Raw genomic sequence first — 17884 nt, 5'->3', positions numbered from 1 at the left:
TTACGGATTTGTGGCAGAAGTTCTAAGTTTTAAATGAAAAATTATGAAAAAATGGAAGCAAAGTAGTAAAATTACAAAAAAATACCGAAAGGATGTACTAACATATGACAATTACCGAAAAAACTACAAAGTCTGACTGCCTTCCGTCGGAAGTCCGAACGTTTGTTCAGAAGTCCGACTCGGAAGTCCGAAGGTTTTCGGACTTCCGAATGGAACAAGTAATTTGGTTATTTATACTGGGTTCCATTCGGAAGTCCGAAGTGTTTTGTTCGGACTTCCGACCGAAGCCAGTAGAATAGGGATAATTTCAATGATTTTTATCTTCAAATTGAGTAATAATTCCAAGGATAATAGGGATATACGTTGTGATCTTAGTGTCATGCAGGCAACCATAAATTGAAGCTTGGTTTTGATGTTTTAGAATCCAAAAATGTAAAGAAAATGGATTTATCTTGAAAATGGAAAAAAACAACAAAATTCAGTTTTAAGCTCAAAATCCATTTTCTTTGCATTTTGTAACACTGCTTCGATAAGTTTATCATGAATAAACCCTCGTGAATACGAAACCCTGTTGTAAATGTTGTAAATGACAACATTCAAAACACTTCCATGGAGTTTTCCACGTTAGAAAAGACTTGAGGAAGAAGAAGGTGGTAGGTGAGAAGGTAATAAGTGCGTAGGGATAGGTGCAAAAAGGTGGAGAGAAAAAAGAGGTAGGAGGGGTATATTTATCCTAAAAGCCATCTTGTCTCACATGATAACACATTTTTTATAAATTTTAAATCACTACTCTTTATTCGGACAAAACTTTGCTTTTTTTTTAATAATTTTCCCTTTCTTCTAACTCCGGAAAAAAAATAAAAAATAAAAAAATGCAAACTAGCCTACAGGCCTTCGTCTCTATCCCTTTATCTTAATTTTATTCCCTTCGTTAGAACTTTATCACAAACGGAAACGAGATTTCATTATCCTCCAGGGTCTAATTACGAATCTAGAATCCGATTCAGGCCCACGTTGATTCTCTAAAAAATCTATCGATGGAGCCCCATCCCAAAAGGTCCCGTTCCGAAAACGGCGGGTTCGGGCTAAACCCTAGGGTTTCCGAGCAGCAAGAATGGGGTTTCTTCCAGCAGAGTAATGGAGGCGGGGATCTCGAGTGCAGGCGTTTTAATACTTCTGAAGGCTGCCCCTATGGCCCCAACTGCCGATTCCGACATGTTTCAACTGGTAAATCTCTTTCACTTCAAATTCTCTGAGGCCCTGTTTGTATTGCAGGAATTTTCTGGACAAGTTTGGAAAGGGAAATCTTTCTAAAATTTGTTACTTCTTTTACATATGAAAATAGATAACTTGAATCGATTTTATTCAATTTTTACTTAGAGAAAACATGAGGGTAGCTCCCTATCAGTAATATTTTTCAATCTATGATCCGGGCGTTCATTTATCTTCTCATTTCGTTCCCCTCCAGAACTAGGACCCCAAATTGACGGGCAAGTTATCAACTTTTTGAGTCAATCGAAACTATTATCATGTGGGATTATTTGAGCAACTCTAATCCTCTTCTATCTTGGTTTCCTTTTGCCAGTGTTTTGTTTCATATGTCAAAAGTAAAATTGAAGAAACGCTTATTACCTGGATACGAGTCATGGACTTTGGCTTAAGATGATGCTGAAATACTAGTCATTTAGATATTCGTTCCATATTCTTCCTTGCAATTCTCCTCATAGCAACCCATGGATCTCACCCTGAACGAACTCATCCTTTTGGTCCCAAAGATTTTGTTGAGAGAATCTTCAATGTCAATTTTTTACTACAAGTGGTAGGAAGTGATAGTTTTTTTGAATGGCAGATCTTTTATTAATTAGTAAAGATAATTAATAACCCGACCGAGGGGGTCGGGGATGCAAAGTAAGGAGTTCAGCGACTGCGGAGATAGCGATCAAGGGAGAAGGTGGTGGAATAGCTACAAGGTAGCCTTATTGACCCGGCTTGAGCTACCGGACTCACTATTGGCTGAACTCCTTATGTGCCAGACTTTAAATAAGGCACCTGCTAGTCGATCCTGGATCTCATCAAAGTATGCCGCGAACTTCCATGGGTGTGTGTGTGTGTGTGCCGTCCATCCATATGATAACATTAAGGTACTCCCCCTCAACCATAAGATGTCCTATGTTAGACCTATCTACAATCCTGATAGCTTGCAATAGCTCTCTTACATCTGCCTCTTTGGAATCCTTGAAACCAATGTGGCCTGAGAAAGCCCTTCTGATTCCACCTGCCTCATCTCTAAGGAGCCTTCCAATTCTAGCTGAACTGGGATGCCCAAGCTAGAGCCTTCAAAGTTATTCTTTAACCACGCTGGATCAAGAGGAATCCAGCTTGGAGTGACTTGCTCCTTCTTTTCCTTGATTGCACATATTTATTTCCAGCATCGTCTTATTTCTGAGCTCGAGTACAAGCTGAAACACAAGATGCATCTCACCCATGATACTGTAAGGGAGACAATCTTCCAGTAGACCACTATTGGGGTTTTGGACACACTCTTGAATAGCTGGCCATTTCTTTCCTTCCATATTGCCTATATGGTTGCTAACATCGCAACACTCCATAGTATTCTCCCTTTCTTGGGCCACAGTACAGCGAACCACATCTTTAGGTGGCAGTAGGGGATCACCCATGTCATGTCAATTGTGGCAAGAATTGTGCTCTAAATTTCTCTAGCGAACATGCAATGTATAAACAAATGGTCTTCTGATTCTCCTACTTCGAAACACAGGGCACAACTCAACTCAACTCAACTAAGCCTTTATTCCAAACTAGTTGGGGTCGGCTAATGAATCCTTTAGAAAATTTTCATGAAGAAAACACAGGGCACAATGATCAATAATAAAAAATAGGAAACTTCTTTGGATCTTCTCTATGCGCTTAATCACCCCCATGGGGCACGAAAACATGTGGTAGATTGGGATATTAGCAAGAACAACCTTTATCAATATTATTCTGCCTTCAGAGATATTAAGTTCGTCTTCCATGTTCCGCTTCCATGTGGATAATCTTCGCTCCACCCTTTCCACTATTGGATCCTAGGCTTTCTTCAGAGGCCTCCCAACTCCTAAAGGTAGTCCTAGGTATGAGGATGGTAGCGGTTCAACAGTGCATCCAAGAAGACTTGCCAGTCTTCCTTTTTTCAAGTCTTCTATATGAATGCCCATCAACTTTGACTTCCTGATATTGGTCCTCTAGCCTGTCACTACATTGTAGCATTTAACAATCGCTTTAAGATTTAGCACCTTTTGCTGTTCTGCTTCACTAAACATGAGTGAGTCATCCATAAACTGGAGGTGTGATACTTCCGCCCTCTACTCCCCAACATTGAATCCTTCAATAAGCCCACACTTTCTCCTCCGTTTTCAACATCTACTGAGCATCTTGGCCACTATGATGAATAGGAAAGGAGAGAGGGGGTCAACCTGTCTTTGGCCCCGAGTAGATTTCCAAATCAGCTACAACAGTGAAAAATAAAATAAAATCTGATTTTCAAATATGTTGTGCAGAACAGTATTTGGAAATCCATATATGAGACAATTTTCTTCACTCTTTTTGCTCCTTGACCCCTCCCCTCCGTTAGCAAGTGCGTCTCTCTCTCTCTCTCTCTCGTACAACAGCAGCACGAGGATGATCGATTTATTTTGTATCCAGAACTCAAATCCAAATACAAATACAAAAAATTAGGTATCTAAATGGGCCCTTAAGTCCAAGAAAACCTCAGCAAGAAGCTTCTCCTTGCAAGAGAAAATTTCCCTCCAAAATACCTTGCTAGACCTAAGATATACCTTTCAATTTCAAAATCAAATTCAAAGCTAGCTACATAATAGATAGGGAAGGGCTTTTTATAGGCATCCATTACGAGTGAAATGACCTGACTACCTTTACTAATGAATATGACACTTAAGGGCATGCAACAATCATAAAATGACTAAACTATCACAAGGGCTAAATCTAATGAAACAAAAAAAAAATGCTACACTAAAGAGCTTCTAGGTTGATGTAGACATTGCTAAGGGGATGCTCCTACATCAATCTACTAAGAGTAAGGTATTGGTGGGAAGGCCTAGAAGCTACAATTGCAGTGTGTGCGTGCGTGTGTTCGTCCGTGCTGGCGGGCTCGTGGGTGTGTGTTAGGGGGGTGTCCTTTTTCTAGCTCTGTATGAATTCTTGTTTGTAATATTTGTGGATTCAGCTTTCTAACTAAAAATTCCCATCTGAAAGATGTCTTACTGAAAAATAAACCCGCCATTTTCTCCTTGTAGGAGATGAAAATTGAAGGGATTTCAATGTCGGATCTTAGTTGTTGTGGGTGTTCCCCTAACTTCTGCGTTTTGTCTCTTGACTTGGTTGGAGTGCCGGGAAGTATCCTTGTTGTCTAGCCGGGAAGTATCCTTGTTGTCTAGGATGGGGCAAAGCTAGCCTTAGAGGAAGCATCCATTGTTTCTTACACTTTTCCTGTAAATTGAGAAGGATTGAGGCTAGCCTTAGAGGAAGCATCCATTGTTTCTTACACTGTTCCTGTAAGATTGAGAAGGATTGAGGATAACTCACACTGGGCCTTCTCTGCTGTGTATTGGCCTACCACTGGATCCCTCTGGGATTCTCTGTGGGTTCCTGTAAGATTGAGAGGGATCTAGGATAACTCACACTGGGCCTTCTCTTCTGTGTATTGGCCTACCATTGGATCCCTCTAGGATTCTCTGTGGGATGATGGGATTTCCATGTCAGATCTTAGGTGTCTTGGGTATTCCCATAGCTTCTTTTAGTCTCTCGACTAAGTTGGAGTGGTGGGAGTTATCTTGGTAGCTGGGGATGTGTGACAACTAGCATTAGAGGAAGAAACCATCGATTCTTACACTGTGCTTTTGAGATTGAGAAGGATCAAGGATATCTCACAATGGGCCTTCTATGTTGTGTATGGGCGTACCATCTGATCCCTCCATAATTCTTTGTGGGATGAACCCAACTCCATGCCGATTCCGCTGTGCATTTTGGGCGTGGGGCGGGGCGGGGGGGGGGGGGGGGGGGTGATTCTTTGAGAGTTTAACTCAACTTGATTTGGGATAGATGGTCGATTGTGTGGTGCATTGGGGGTGGGGCTTAGGTACTTCAATGTCACTTGCTTTTTGGGGGAAAGACCTGGGAGCACTAGAATTTCCCTTGTATGTTAGCATTTCCTTTTTTCCTATTCACTTTCCGTTAATCAGCGTATGGTTTACTTTGGTTAGGAAGCAAAGTAAACGTAGGTTTGATCAATTTCTTGTCTGTTCTCAGCAGAGTACCACTTTTGCGGATGTTGTTCATATTTCTCTTCCCAAACCAGGCTCGGATTATCACACTCATTGACCCCTTCTCGATCATAGGCTGGGCTCGTGGGGTCCCTTCCCCTTCCGTTTTGAGCTAGCCTGGTTGGAGGCCCTTCCCCTTTCCGTTTTGAGCTAGCCTGGTTGGAGGACCTCTCTTTGAAAGACGGGTCAAGAGATTGGTGGGTAGAAGCTGGGAGGATTGGGATGACTGATGGGAGACTGAGTTTTAAGCTTCGATTGTTAAAGCTAAATTCGAAGTTTGGGGTAGGGAAGTGATGGGAGAAGTGGAATGAGGAAAGACAACTAAGTACTAAAGAGACCCCGAAAAGGATCCAACTTTAGGAAGATTATAATTTGATTATTATTCAAGATGATTTGAAATGGAATTAGAGATCCAGATCATAGTGGTTGATAGAGGGAGAGAAAAGGACTTATCTCCGTAATATAGCTAGTGCCAGGAAAAGAGGAAACAAAATTCATTCCCTTGTCATTGATAGGGTCCGGGTCACGTATTAGTCTACTATTTCCTTGGAAATAGGTTTTTTCTTTGAAAAGTTGTACACCTCCGAGAAGTGGATCCTTCCTAAGTCTAATGATATTTTGTTTGAGCATCTGGATAAGGATTCTAGGGAGGGGCTTGAAAGATCTTTCTCAGAGGAAGAAGTTAAAATAGCCTTCATTTCTATGAATAGAGATAAAGAGATAAAGCCATTGGGATTGACGGCTTCTGTATGGCCTTCTTACAGGAACATTGGAATTGGATCAAAGGGGATATCTTGGACTTGTTTGTTAAATTTCATGCAGGTTGTAACTTGTGTAGAGGCATGAGAGCCGCCTTCATCTTTCTTATTCCTACAAAAGATAGAGCGAAAAGTCTGAGATTGACTTTTGTCCTATGAGTCTAGTGGGAAGCGTCTATAAGATTTTGGCCAAAGTGCTGGCTTATAGGCTTCGCCGGGTGCTTGGAGGTATTATATTCAAAGCTTAGACTGCTTCATTCAGGGCCAACAAATTCCTGATGGAGTTCTTGGTAACAAGTCTATTGAATTCTATCACCAAAATGATAAGCATGATGTCCTCTGCAAAATTGATATGGAAAAAGCTTATGATAGAGTGGAGCGGAGCTGCCTTATATACCTTTTGGAGTGAATGAGATTTGAAATTAAGTGGAGACCTCGATATCGAGTTTTGTCATTGACGTGGTATCCGATTCTGGTTAATGGATTGCCTGGAGCTTTTTTCCATGACGACCAAAGTTTTACATCAGGGAAATGCATTGTCTTCTTTTCTGTTTATTATCTTGGCGGATGCTTTCAACAGAATGATGGATAAAGCCAGATCTAGAGGGCTGATTGAAGGATTTATTGTGGGTTAATCCGGGGTGAAAATTTCTCATCTTCAATATATACATTGCTCTTCAACAACCTTGATACTTGAAAGATTGTTGATGCACTAGCACCCCTTGGATAGACATTGGCCCACACATAGCTCCCTAAGATATATATATATATTTTTTCATTAGTGCTACTTTTCTATGTGTAGGCTAGTTTGGGTATTTTGAAGCTATTGATGTACTTTTTTGTCATTTTGCTCCACTTAGGGGTGGCTAGGTAATTTTTCATATAAGAGGTCTATAAAAGGGTTTTACCCCATTTGTAATCAGCTTGGTTTGAATCTGAAATGAAATCTCAGATCTTGATCTGAAAATTGGGGTTTTGGTGGTAAAATTTCATCTCGGATTGGAATTTCTACTAGAATTCCTCATGTTTCTTCTTGGAGACTAAGGAGTTGTAGGCCTGGAATTGTCGAATTGATCCTTTCTCCTCTACTTCTCATCTACTTTCCTTGTGATTTGCAAGGTTTTGAAGATCTTGTATCTCTTGCAATATTCCAGCATTTTGCTTGAAGAAAATCCAAAGAAGCTACAAGGATCAAGAAGCAATAGATCCATTATTGCTGCCATAATCCAATGAAATTTCCGCTGCATCAAATGATATCAGAGCCTGGGAAGCAAGGATTTCTCAATTCATGCACTTCTTGGAACCAAAAGAACATGATCAGATCGAGATTTAGGTGTAATTTGGTGAACATCAAGAATCTTTAAGTAGCATCAAGTCTGTTATGAAACTGTGCATTTCTGCTGCAATATTTCGATTCCATGAAGAATTCAATATGATCTCCTCATGAAATACTTTCTGTTGTAAGTGCCTTTCAAATCCTACACCACTGTCTCAAATTTGTAGAAGGATTATCTAGAAACCATCAAGAGTAGCATCACACAGTTCCGATCTGTAGCTTGTCATTGTTGCAAAGTTGCTGGAATGATAGGGATCTCATGAAGTTTTGTGACGAAATTCTTTGAGAATTTTGACCCCTGTATGTAGAGCCTGCTCTCCTCAATTCACCTCTGATATGTGGCCAAGTTCTAAGGACATGTATTAAAATTTAACATCAATCTAAAGATCTCAATATGTCTCATCAAGCTCAGGAACCTACGGGAATTGTAGCCCTTTATCCCTGTTCTGAGTTATTTCCACTGGTTGTTAAAGCTACTGAACTGAATTATACCTATCCAATCCCAGACCTAACAAGAAATACAAAGTTGAGCACTGAAATCCATTTCGTGGCTGTTTCCATTGGACTAAGTTACAAATCTGGAGCTCTTCGCATCCAATTTTATGGATGGACATAAAATCAACAGATCAGTTGCCATTCTGATCTGAAACCAGTCTGGTCTGTAGCATCACAAATGAATGCAAGTTCGAAGTTCAAATATTAGAAAAAATCTGGGAAACCTATTGTTTTTGCTAGACTGGTCTTGAGTTTCATGTGAATTGGTTATTTCTCATTGGAGCTGGAGTTTGATGAACATGAATTAAGAACTGAAGCAGATTTGGTCGTTTGTAAATGCCTGAAGAAATGTAATGATGACAAGCTGCTACCAAAATTACTTTGTTGGTCTGGAACTAATCTCTTAGGCTTCATTACAGCCTCCATTAAACCGACTATCAGACTTGAGGACTAGCAAAGAAGAACTTAGTTTGGATTCAATATCACTAAGCAAAAGGAAAACTCGGTCTTTTTTGAATCATCAGGCTTGCAGGTTGCTGGATCCGAGTCTGCATGTGAATCATTACGTGGATCTGTAAATTCCTCAACTTATCTGAAAATCAGTCATTTGACTTGAGATTCCATTGTTCTACTTCTGATTTGATGAACATCAGCATGCTTCTTTGAATTTTTTGGGATAAATCCCAACTGGGAAGTAAAAAAAAAAAAAACCCAACTGGAAAGTCAAACCTTCGTGAAATTCCTCACTGTTTTGCACAGGTTTCAACCCATTGCTCTTACTGTTTTGAACCTGCAGGTCACCTTACATTGTGCTCCTCGGTGCTATCTCAACTCACATACGGAGGTTGGAACAGCAGATCCCTTTAAAGTTTTCGATTTCTATATGGAGAATTCAAACCAGTGAACACATGTAGCAGAAATCTGCCATGTATTGCATGAAAAAAAATTGAAGGTTGATTATTTTTCTGGCGTGAAATTTGGAAAAGAGAGTTCGGTTATCAGTTATCTTTGGCTCCCTAAGCTCTGATCTTCCCTCATATCCCTTTTCAGTACAGATCATCGGCGCAGGAAGGATTCGATTTTCTCGCTTGCCACTACTTTGAGTTTCGATGAAGAGGAACTTACGGTGGTGAAGGAGTTATCAGCCCAAGACCAAAGGAATACTGAAGTGGAGATGATCATAGAAGGAGATTGCTCAATTAGAAGGATGAATCTTCAACCGAGCATAAATTGGGGGGAGATGTTCAACTTCGCGGATCCTCAAGCGAATATGTTACCTTCGATAGGAAAGGCGCTCCTCGCTGATCATGTGGTCAAGGCTATCCAAGGTACCATGTCTAATAATTCTCTTGGTTCTATGCTATATATGTTGCCACTTTTTGATGCTTTGCAGGAGTCGGGGCAAGATCCACTGGTCACTGCTAGTCCCCATCTAACTGTATTCCCAGACCCACCCATCTATTAGTCTCAGTGATCCTCTTAATGATGAGCTTTTGAAAGACATGAAGCATTGAGTTTGTTAAGTCTTGGGGAAGAAGGTGAAGTGGAGGGAAGATTGATGTTATCTATCAGAGAGATAGATGAGGCGGCTCCAATTGATTGGCAGAGCCAGGAAAGTGATATGATAAATTCTTTTGTTAGCCATGATATGGAAACTTGTATGGTTTTGGTGCTGTCTTATTCCAGATTAACGGCAAGGCTGAGGAAGCGATTCGGTGAAGATGAGGAAAGGGAGATGAAACTAAGACTTTAAGCGGATGCCAATATGATGGAGTTCTCAAGGAAAATGATGAGGGAACTGGCGAGGTTAAAATCTGATATTAATTACGAGGGGGCTGCTCAGGTTTGTCCGGGTGGTAAGCAGAGGGACAGGAGTAGAAGGAGTAGTCCTAAGGGGAAGGCGGAATGTATAAAATGATATTGATGAAGATCCTTTTGTGGAATGGGTTGGGCTCCCTAAATAAGTTTGTCCAAGTAAAGGAGGCGGTTCAAAAATATGTCCAAGATATTCTGTGTATTCAAGAAATTAAATGGCCATCGTCTAATAGGGCAGTGGTGAAGGGTCTGGGTATGCGAAGTAATTGGGACTTTGTCTCTTTGGATTCGATTGGGGCTTCAGGAGGAATTCTGGTAGTTTGGGATGTGTCTAAATGGGAGCTTGTTGATTCTTGGTGTGGATCTTTTTTCCTATCTATAGCAGTAAAGAAACTGTATGACAACTCTCAATGGACTTTCACCGGAGTCTATGGACCAGTATTAAGGGAGTAAAGAAGTTTATTTTTGGCGGAATTGGAGAACGTCAGTGACGGATGATCTTTTCCATGGTGCATCGAGGGGACTTTAATGAGATCAGACTTGTGGAAGAAAAGGTGGGCTGTAACCATTATAGTCAAAATATGGAAGCTTTTGGAGACTTCATTGCCGCTAAGGAACTCATAGACATCCCTCTAATGGGGGCTCAATTCACATGGGCTAGGAATGAAAGTATAAGTAGACTCGATATATTCTTATTTTGTCCTAGATGGTTGGAGGGTTTTCCGGAAGTGTGTCAAATGGCCCTAGCTCATTCTGTCTCTGATCATTGCCCTATCCTTTTGGATCCTAGAATGGAGTCGTGGGGCCCTATTCCATTCAGATTCAACCTGGTTCAACCTAGCCTGGTTGGGGTATCCAAAGATGGACGAAAAACTGGGGGCGTGATGGGGAGAGCATACGACAGCTGGTACATCGGATATGATCATTGGTAGCAAGTTCCGGTATGTCAAAAATAAATTAAGAAAGTGGAAGTTGGAAGGGGAAAATGAAGCGGCTTCCAGAAAAGAATAGTTGTTAGCACGAATTAAAGAAATACGGGAAAAGGAGAAGTCAGTGAAGCTATCTCAGAAGAGCTAGAGGAAGTTGGTAAACTGAAGGAAGAGCATGATCGGTTTGTGCTTCAGGAGGAGATATCATGGAGACAGAATTCCAGAGTTAAATGGTTGAAAGAGGGGGACAAAAAACTGCATATTTCCATGCGATGACGAATGTTAGAAGAGGCAACCGAATCGAAGCCTTGCAGATCGATGGGGAAATAGTGGAAAGCAAGGAGAGAATCATAAAAGAAATCATTGACTTCTTCAAGGACTGTACTCTTCATAAAAGGAATGACTGGTTGATTCCTGACTGAGTATCCTTCGGAAGTCTTTCTGAAGAGGATTGCATCTCTCTAGAAAGGCCATCCATTGAGGAGGAAGTTGAAAGATGGGTCTTTGTGCTGGGCAGAGATAAGGCCCCATGCCCAGGTGGTTTCCGTAAAGTTTTTTTTCCAGGAATGCTGGGGATATGTGAAAGAAGATATCAGGAAGTTTTTCCAGGATTTCCATCAAGGAATGGAGCTAGAACAGGGGACAGGTGCTACATTCATTGCTTTAGTGCCAAAAGTTAAAGGGGCAGGACTGCAGACCAATTAACCTTGTGGGAGGTTTATATAAGGTGTTAGCTAAGGTCTTAAGAGAGAGAATAAGGGAAGTACTCCTGAATATCATCTCTCCTAGTCAGTGTGCCTTTATCCATAAGAGGCAGATTGTGGACTGTTCTCTTATAGCAAATGACACAATTGATTACCACTCAAAAATGGGAAATGAAGGGATTGTTTATAAGTTAGACATGGAGAAAGCGTACGATAGGGTGGAATGGGGCTGCCTGGATTATTGACGAGGCGAATGGGGTTCGGTTACAAGTGGAGGTCACGAATAAGGATTTGCATATATCCTCGGCTTGGTTCTCAATATTAATAAATGGTTCTCCTAAAGGATTCTTTAAGTCCTCCAGGGGGTTGAGAAAAGGAGATCCTCTCTCTCCATTCCTATTCATTTTGGTTGCAGAAACACTAAGCAGATTGATAGACAAAGGAAAAGAAGGTCTGATACAGGGTTTTGAGCTGAGTGAAAGACAACTCGAGGTTTCCTATCTCCAATTTGCAGATGACATGCTCTTATTCAGTTCGCCAGATCTCCTTAAAGTGGTGAATCTAAAAGCTATAATTAGATGCTATGATATGATCACGGGTCAAAGAACCAATTTTCACAAATCACGGGTGTTTGGCATTAATCTTCAACTAGAAAGAGTAAGAGAATTGGCAGGGGTGATGGGATGTTCGATAGGCTCTTTGCCTTCCTTCTATTTGGGTTACCTCTTGGAATTGGCAAACCAAAAAAGAAAACTTGGGAACCTATCATAGAGAGACTGGAGAGGAGACTTGAGATTTGGAAAAGGAATTTGGTCGCAAAAGGGGGGAGGCTTACTCTGATAAAGGCTGTTCTGGCTAACATCCCTATCTACCAATTATCAGTTTTCAAATGCCTTATGAGTATCATCCAAAGGATAGAGAAGATTCAGAGACGATTCCTTTGGGAAGGAGCTAATGATGAGAAAGGTATTCCCCTTTTTCAGCTGGGTGGATGTCTGCAAACCCCTCAAAGCTGGCGGATTGGGTATCAGAAGAGCAAAATAAGACCAATCAAGCACTTCTAGGAAACTGGCTATGGCGATTCGAGGAAGAGGGCTCTCAGCTATGGGCGAAAGTGATTGAAACGGAATACGGTTCTTGCCAGGGTCATTAGGAGACAGAGGATAAGTTCAGGAAGCCAGGTAGGACGCTATGGAGGGATGTGATGTGCCTTAAGGTGAAGTCCATGGAAGGCGTGTGATTCAGAGTGTATGCAGGGGATAAAGTTAGATTTTGGTGGGATAAGTGGTGCTTTGACACTCCTCTGAAGGAAGCCTTTCCACAGTTGCTTGCTATAACTTTGGCTAAGGACGTTATGGTAAAAGAGTGCTTCTCTCGTATAGAAAATGGGGTTGTGTGGTCTCCGCCTTTTCACAGAAATTTCCTTGACAGGGAAATGGAATTGGTGGGAAGATTGTTGCTGGTGGGGACTTCTCAGTTAAATCATTCTATCATCATCTTCTACTTTGCCCCATCTCCTCCAAAGTGGCCAAAGTGTGGGACATTAAAGCTCCACCAAGGGTCTGCTTATTCGGATGGACTGCCTTGCTTGAAAGGATCCAAACCATTGATTTCCTCAGAGACAGGAACATCTTGATTATCGATCATTGCGTCATACGTATCGAGGCAGGTGAAACAACGGATCATCTTCTTATTCATTGCAAAATGGCTAGGGAAGTATAGGGTAAACTATTAAGTAGATTTGGCATCTCATGGGTATTTCTAGCTAACATTCTGGATGCCTTGGAGAGTTGGGTGTTGGCTCCATGGAAAGGAAAAGGGAAAACACTGTGGCGACTCTCTTTCTTAGCTACGATGTGGGTGCTTTGGAAAGAAAGAAATGCTATGATTTTCAAGGGATTTTCCAAGGGAGCTCATTTCATCTTCAATAAAGTGATTCCCTTAACTATCTCATGGGTGAAATCTCTGCCAGAGTTTAGATTTATGTCAGCTTATGATTTATGGCACGCGTGGAGAGTAATATGTGAAGGAGTCAGCATCGGTACCAAAGTAGTACAAGCATGGTCGCCTCCCTCCCAAGGGGTACTAAAAGTGAATTTTGATGGCTCAAGTTTAGGGAATCCAGAGCCCTCCGGTATTGGAGGCCTTTAGAGAAATGAAGGGAGGAGGGGGTGTGGCGGTGTTGATTTGGGCATTTAGGGGACCCATCGGGGTGGCAGATGCAAATGTGGTAGAAGTGAGAGCTGAGCTGTGTACCATGGAATGAAGCTTCTGAGAAATGTGGACCTTGATAAAGTGGCATTGGAAGGAGATTCTCTCAATGTCATTAGATGTTTAAGAGGTTCAAAAGGGGTACCTTGGAGGTTTGCATCCATATTTGATGAAATCCACGATAGAATAGGTGGGGCATCCATATCGTTTTTTCTTATAAGACGATCAACAAATGGTGAGGCAGATAGGTTAGCTAGAGAAGGGGTTTTGAAAGAGTCGAGAGCTCATTTCATCCCTCCCTTGTTAGTTGCTTGTTATATTCTAGCTGATGTTTTCTTGTCTTTGCTTTGCGTTGTAATGTCAGGGACCCCCTCGGTCTCTGTTTCTCTTTCAATAAAATTCGTTTGCCATTAAAAAAAAAAAAACGCAAGCTCTGATAGCAATTTGGTGCAAACCCGGTGGTTCGCGGGTAATTATGGAGAACCCTAGGAGCTTAATGTATTATCCTCCAATTTAAAGTAGCATGAACTGTTTCCCAAATTCAGATTTGAGTGTTCGAAAGGTTAATCAAATCAAATTTGGGTGTTCACTTTTGAGTTAACCTTTAAGAAAATTCTTCAACAAACGTAAATAAGCACAGGCATGCTTTGCAATAATAATTCACGCCAAAAGATATTGGAAGCAACCAATATACGTCTGTCTGATTACAGTAAGAAAGTGGAGAAAATGAAAGCTCGAGGGCACACTAACAACCATCAATATAAGGAAAAGTCTCAGGGATAAAGCTAAGAGTACGGGTGCCTGGCCAAGGGTGTTATGAAAAAATCCGGTCTAATAATGGCTAAAATAGTAGAGGTAAGATCTCACCCGATAAAGTACGTGCATCGCCCTCGGATCTCTAGCGTTGGATGCCAATACGGTAGTGGAGAAGCCGTAAAGTTCGATTTGCCCAAAATAACCGCAATCGGACCAATCAGTTGAGGCCTAGGGATGATATGATGGGAATTAGACCATTCAAAAAAAAAAATATTGCGTGGACCCCCCCGAAGAGCGAGGTCACAAACATGGTTTTAAATTTTGGCTGAAACGTTACGTTTCGGTAAAATTTCAGAAATTTCAGAAATTTCAGTGAAACGGTTCGGAAATTTCCGAAATTTCGGTGGTGAAATTTTTACAAGATTTCGTCCGAAATTTTGTACCGAAACCGAAACGTTTCAGTTTCGCTGATGACCGAAACCGAAACCGAAACCGAGATTTAAAACCTTGGTCACAAAAAAGGAATAGCAAGACTGGCAAGGCAAAGAAAGGATTCCCATGATGAAGGGGAAAATCAGCGAGGTGTAGACCAACAAGAAGCGAATAAAAAAAAGCGGAGGGGACTGTTCGATGTAAACAACCCCTTCTAAAATGTCAGACACTTAAGGACTGTGCAATCGGCGAAGGGGTAGAAATAAGAAGGAAAGAATGGGAAAATAGAAAAGGGAAAAGAGATGAAGTGAAGGTAGGGTTCCGAGGGCTGTTGCGATAATGGAAGAAAGGGTTCCCACAGTGAAGGGGAAAATCAGCGAGGAGTAGACCAACAAGAAGTGAATAAAAAAAGTGAGTGGGACTGTTCGATGTAAACAACCCCTACATAAATATAAGACAGTCCTAAGGACTGTGCAATCGGCGAAGAAGGGGTAGAAACAAGAAGGAAAGGATGGGAGAATTAAAAAGGGGAAAGAGACCGAGTGAAGGTAGGACTCCGGGGGCTCTTGCGATAATGGACAACAACATGCACAAGGAGAAGAAAAGAAAGCCGTGACAAGGGAAAGAAATAAGGCTAGGAGACAAGAAGATGAAGAAATAGAGAAGAAGTTGAGGAGAGAGGAAGCTTAAAAGATGCCTATCTAGATATCCTTGGAGCGGGTTACTCTGTACTCGAAGCCCTCCAATTGCGGGAAATCCATCGCGATTGCTGTAGAAAAAGCCTAATCCTTCTTGGTAACTGCAAAAGTTTAAGTAATTCTCCTAGGTCCTTGCCAAGAAGTTTCCGAGGGTATGATTACGGATTGGGAAATGAAGAAAATTTCAGGCAGGAACCTCAATGGAGTTGACAACCCCAGTACAAAAAATACCCTGGGAGAGGCCTTGATTACGGATCGGGAAATCAAGAGAATTTCAGGCAGGAACCTCATTGGAGTCCACAACCACATAACAAAAGAATTCTTGGAAGAGTCTCTGGACTGCAGTTCTATCCCTAAGCTGTGGATTGGAAATGCATAGCTTGCGGATACCATAATTTTGGCAGACGAAATAAATGTAGAAAATGCCAACAGAATAGAGAAGAAATTGGAGGACCAGAGACTAATCGAGAATCTAGGAGGGATGAAAATAACTCAAAAAGTACATGTGAAAGGAACTAAACGGAAATCACTATTATCGGAACAGAGGTCGAAGAGCGTATCGACTACACTGTCTGGTGGGGATCATGAAGGATAATTCATGGCACCTTGTGAAGCTATGGTATTGGGCTAGAAGAGCTTGGAATCTCCCTCAGCTCCCAAAACCTCATGTAATCAGTTCAACAAAAGTTCTATTTACATTCCAATCAGAGAAACAAGCGGTAGAGGTACTTAGACAAGGAGGCGATGCATTAGGAGGGAATATTGAATCCGTCCAAACATGGAACCCAGCCATGCACAATGGAGCTAAGACTATATATTTAAGATTTCACTACATTCCATTACATGCATGGACCCTATCTACGGTGGAAGCGCTGGGTAAATTATTCGGGCAGGTTCTGCAAGTCCAATTATTAGGTAGCCATGAACACTGCATGGCCTCTGCCTCTGCCAAGGTTCTCTCAGCTCAATGGAAGTCTTTATTGCCTTTTATTAAAATGAGAGTGAAAAACAAAATCTTCTTAATTCGTATGACAGTTGTATCCACTGAGGAAAACATTACTGGAGGAAACCTTAATGATCAATTGCAGTTGGGGCAAACAGCTAATGCCCAAGAAGTGGAAAACTTTAATTGGAGGCTGCCGGAGGAAGAATTGGCCGCGGATATGGATAGAAAAGGAAGAAAAAAGGACTTCTCAACCGGAGGGGATTGAACCGTTGGATACCGATTTCAAATTTGTAAACAAAGAAGATGGACCTTTGGATATCGATTTCAAGTTTGAAAATAGAAGAGATGATGTAGAAACATCGTTGGCAGGCATGTTGCGCCCAAGGCAGGCGATGACCAATGAACGTCGAGTACCTGTAGCGACGTCTAATGGAGAATTAAATTCAGGGAAAATGGCAATAAGACGTATTTCGCTGGAAGGATGAGAAGAAAAAGATCATAAAAAAAAGATAATTATCATAGTCCCGAGGAATGATATCGTCACCCAGCACAAGACCCAACAAAATCATCATAAAGATTTTTTGGGTAGCTGGGAAAGACCTTTTTTTAATCGCGTAACACCTGGTGGACGTAGCAGGCCCACAATGAGGTATATGAAAAGCTTTCGTATAAAAAATGCTTTGAACAGGCGGGCATGCAAAAGGGCGTGATAAATACTCAAAGAGAGAGGAATACCTTTATATAAACAAAGAAGGGAGAGACGTGGAGGTAGAGAAGAGAGACTCACCTCTGCAATTCTTAATCTCTTACGGAGCTATAAGATGGCAGAGGATTCCTCATCTTCGGACAAGGAATTTAGGGAAAGAGATTTTAAAAGAAAAAATAAGATGGATATGGAAGAAGAGTCGAGGGTTGTGAGTGGAAAAAAGGCCAAGCACAATGGGAGGAAAAAGAAGATGAAAAAGGAAAGGTCACCATCAAAAGGAGAAATAGCAGAGGCTTACCTACACCTTCAGGGGAAATATTTTTTGGAGGCAAGGGTAAAGAGGACGAACTAGAAGCCCTGACAGGTAAAAGAAACATAACAGAAATATGCGTTCCGATGCACCATCTTCCATTCTTCAAAAAGCAACTAGAGGAGGAAAATAAAGTTTTGGAGGAGGAATCTGAGTCGACATAGGGGGACGAGGAGGGCATGGTTGAACCCAGCGAGGGTCCTTCACGAGAATCGGTTTTTTCTCGTTACTCCATGGTTGTTGAACTCAACGGAAATATTAAAGGGTTCGTGGAAAGGGCTGCTGGCAAAGAACCTATCGTGGGGGAGGAAGAGGCTTCTGTGGAGGATTATAGGGTTTTTTCGGAGGAATTTGAAAGGATGTCAAAGCTAGGGACTGCTTTCGGGATTGGTTTTGAGGAAAATGTGGAAAAGACAAAGGAAATACTGATGAAAATTGAGAGGCAGGATAGG

The 17884-nt window shown here is 41.5% G+C and overlaps 1 protein-coding gene across 3 annotated transcripts in view; it reads left to right on the top strand.

Moving 5' to 3' along the window:
- The first annotated feature begins 878 nt into the window (after window positions 1–878).
- The window catches only part of LOC143859730 (zinc finger CCCH domain-containing protein 31-like), a 36040-nt gene continuing 19034 nt past the window's right edge, over window positions 879–17884 (top strand). The window contains exons 1-3 of one of the 3 annotated variants that reach the window (XM_077370388.1): window positions 879–1227; window positions 8722–8877; window positions 8981–9253. In XM_077370388.1, the coding sequence (XP_077226503.1) occupies window positions 9100–9253 (154 nt within the window). In that variant the 5' untranslated portion in view covers window positions 879–1227; window positions 8722–8877; window positions 8981–9099. Of the gene's footprint in view, window positions 1228–8721; window positions 8878–8975; window positions 9254–17884 lie in introns of all 3 variants that reach the window. The other 2 variants (XM_077370387.1, XM_077370386.1) reach the window with 2 other exon arrangements.

The sequence above is a fragment of the Tasmannia lanceolata genome, unplaced genomic scaffold (assembly GCF_043159265.1).
Source record: "Tasmannia lanceolata isolate RefF3 unplaced genomic scaffold, GAP_Taslan_0.1 ptg000036l, whole genome shotgun sequence".
NCBI classification, from domain to species: Eukaryota; Viridiplantae; Streptophyta; class Magnoliopsida; order Canellales; family Winteraceae; genus Tasmannia; species Tasmannia lanceolata.
The sequence above is the reverse complement of the archived record's forward strand: the minus strand, read 5'-3'. Positions and strand labels throughout refer to the sequence as shown.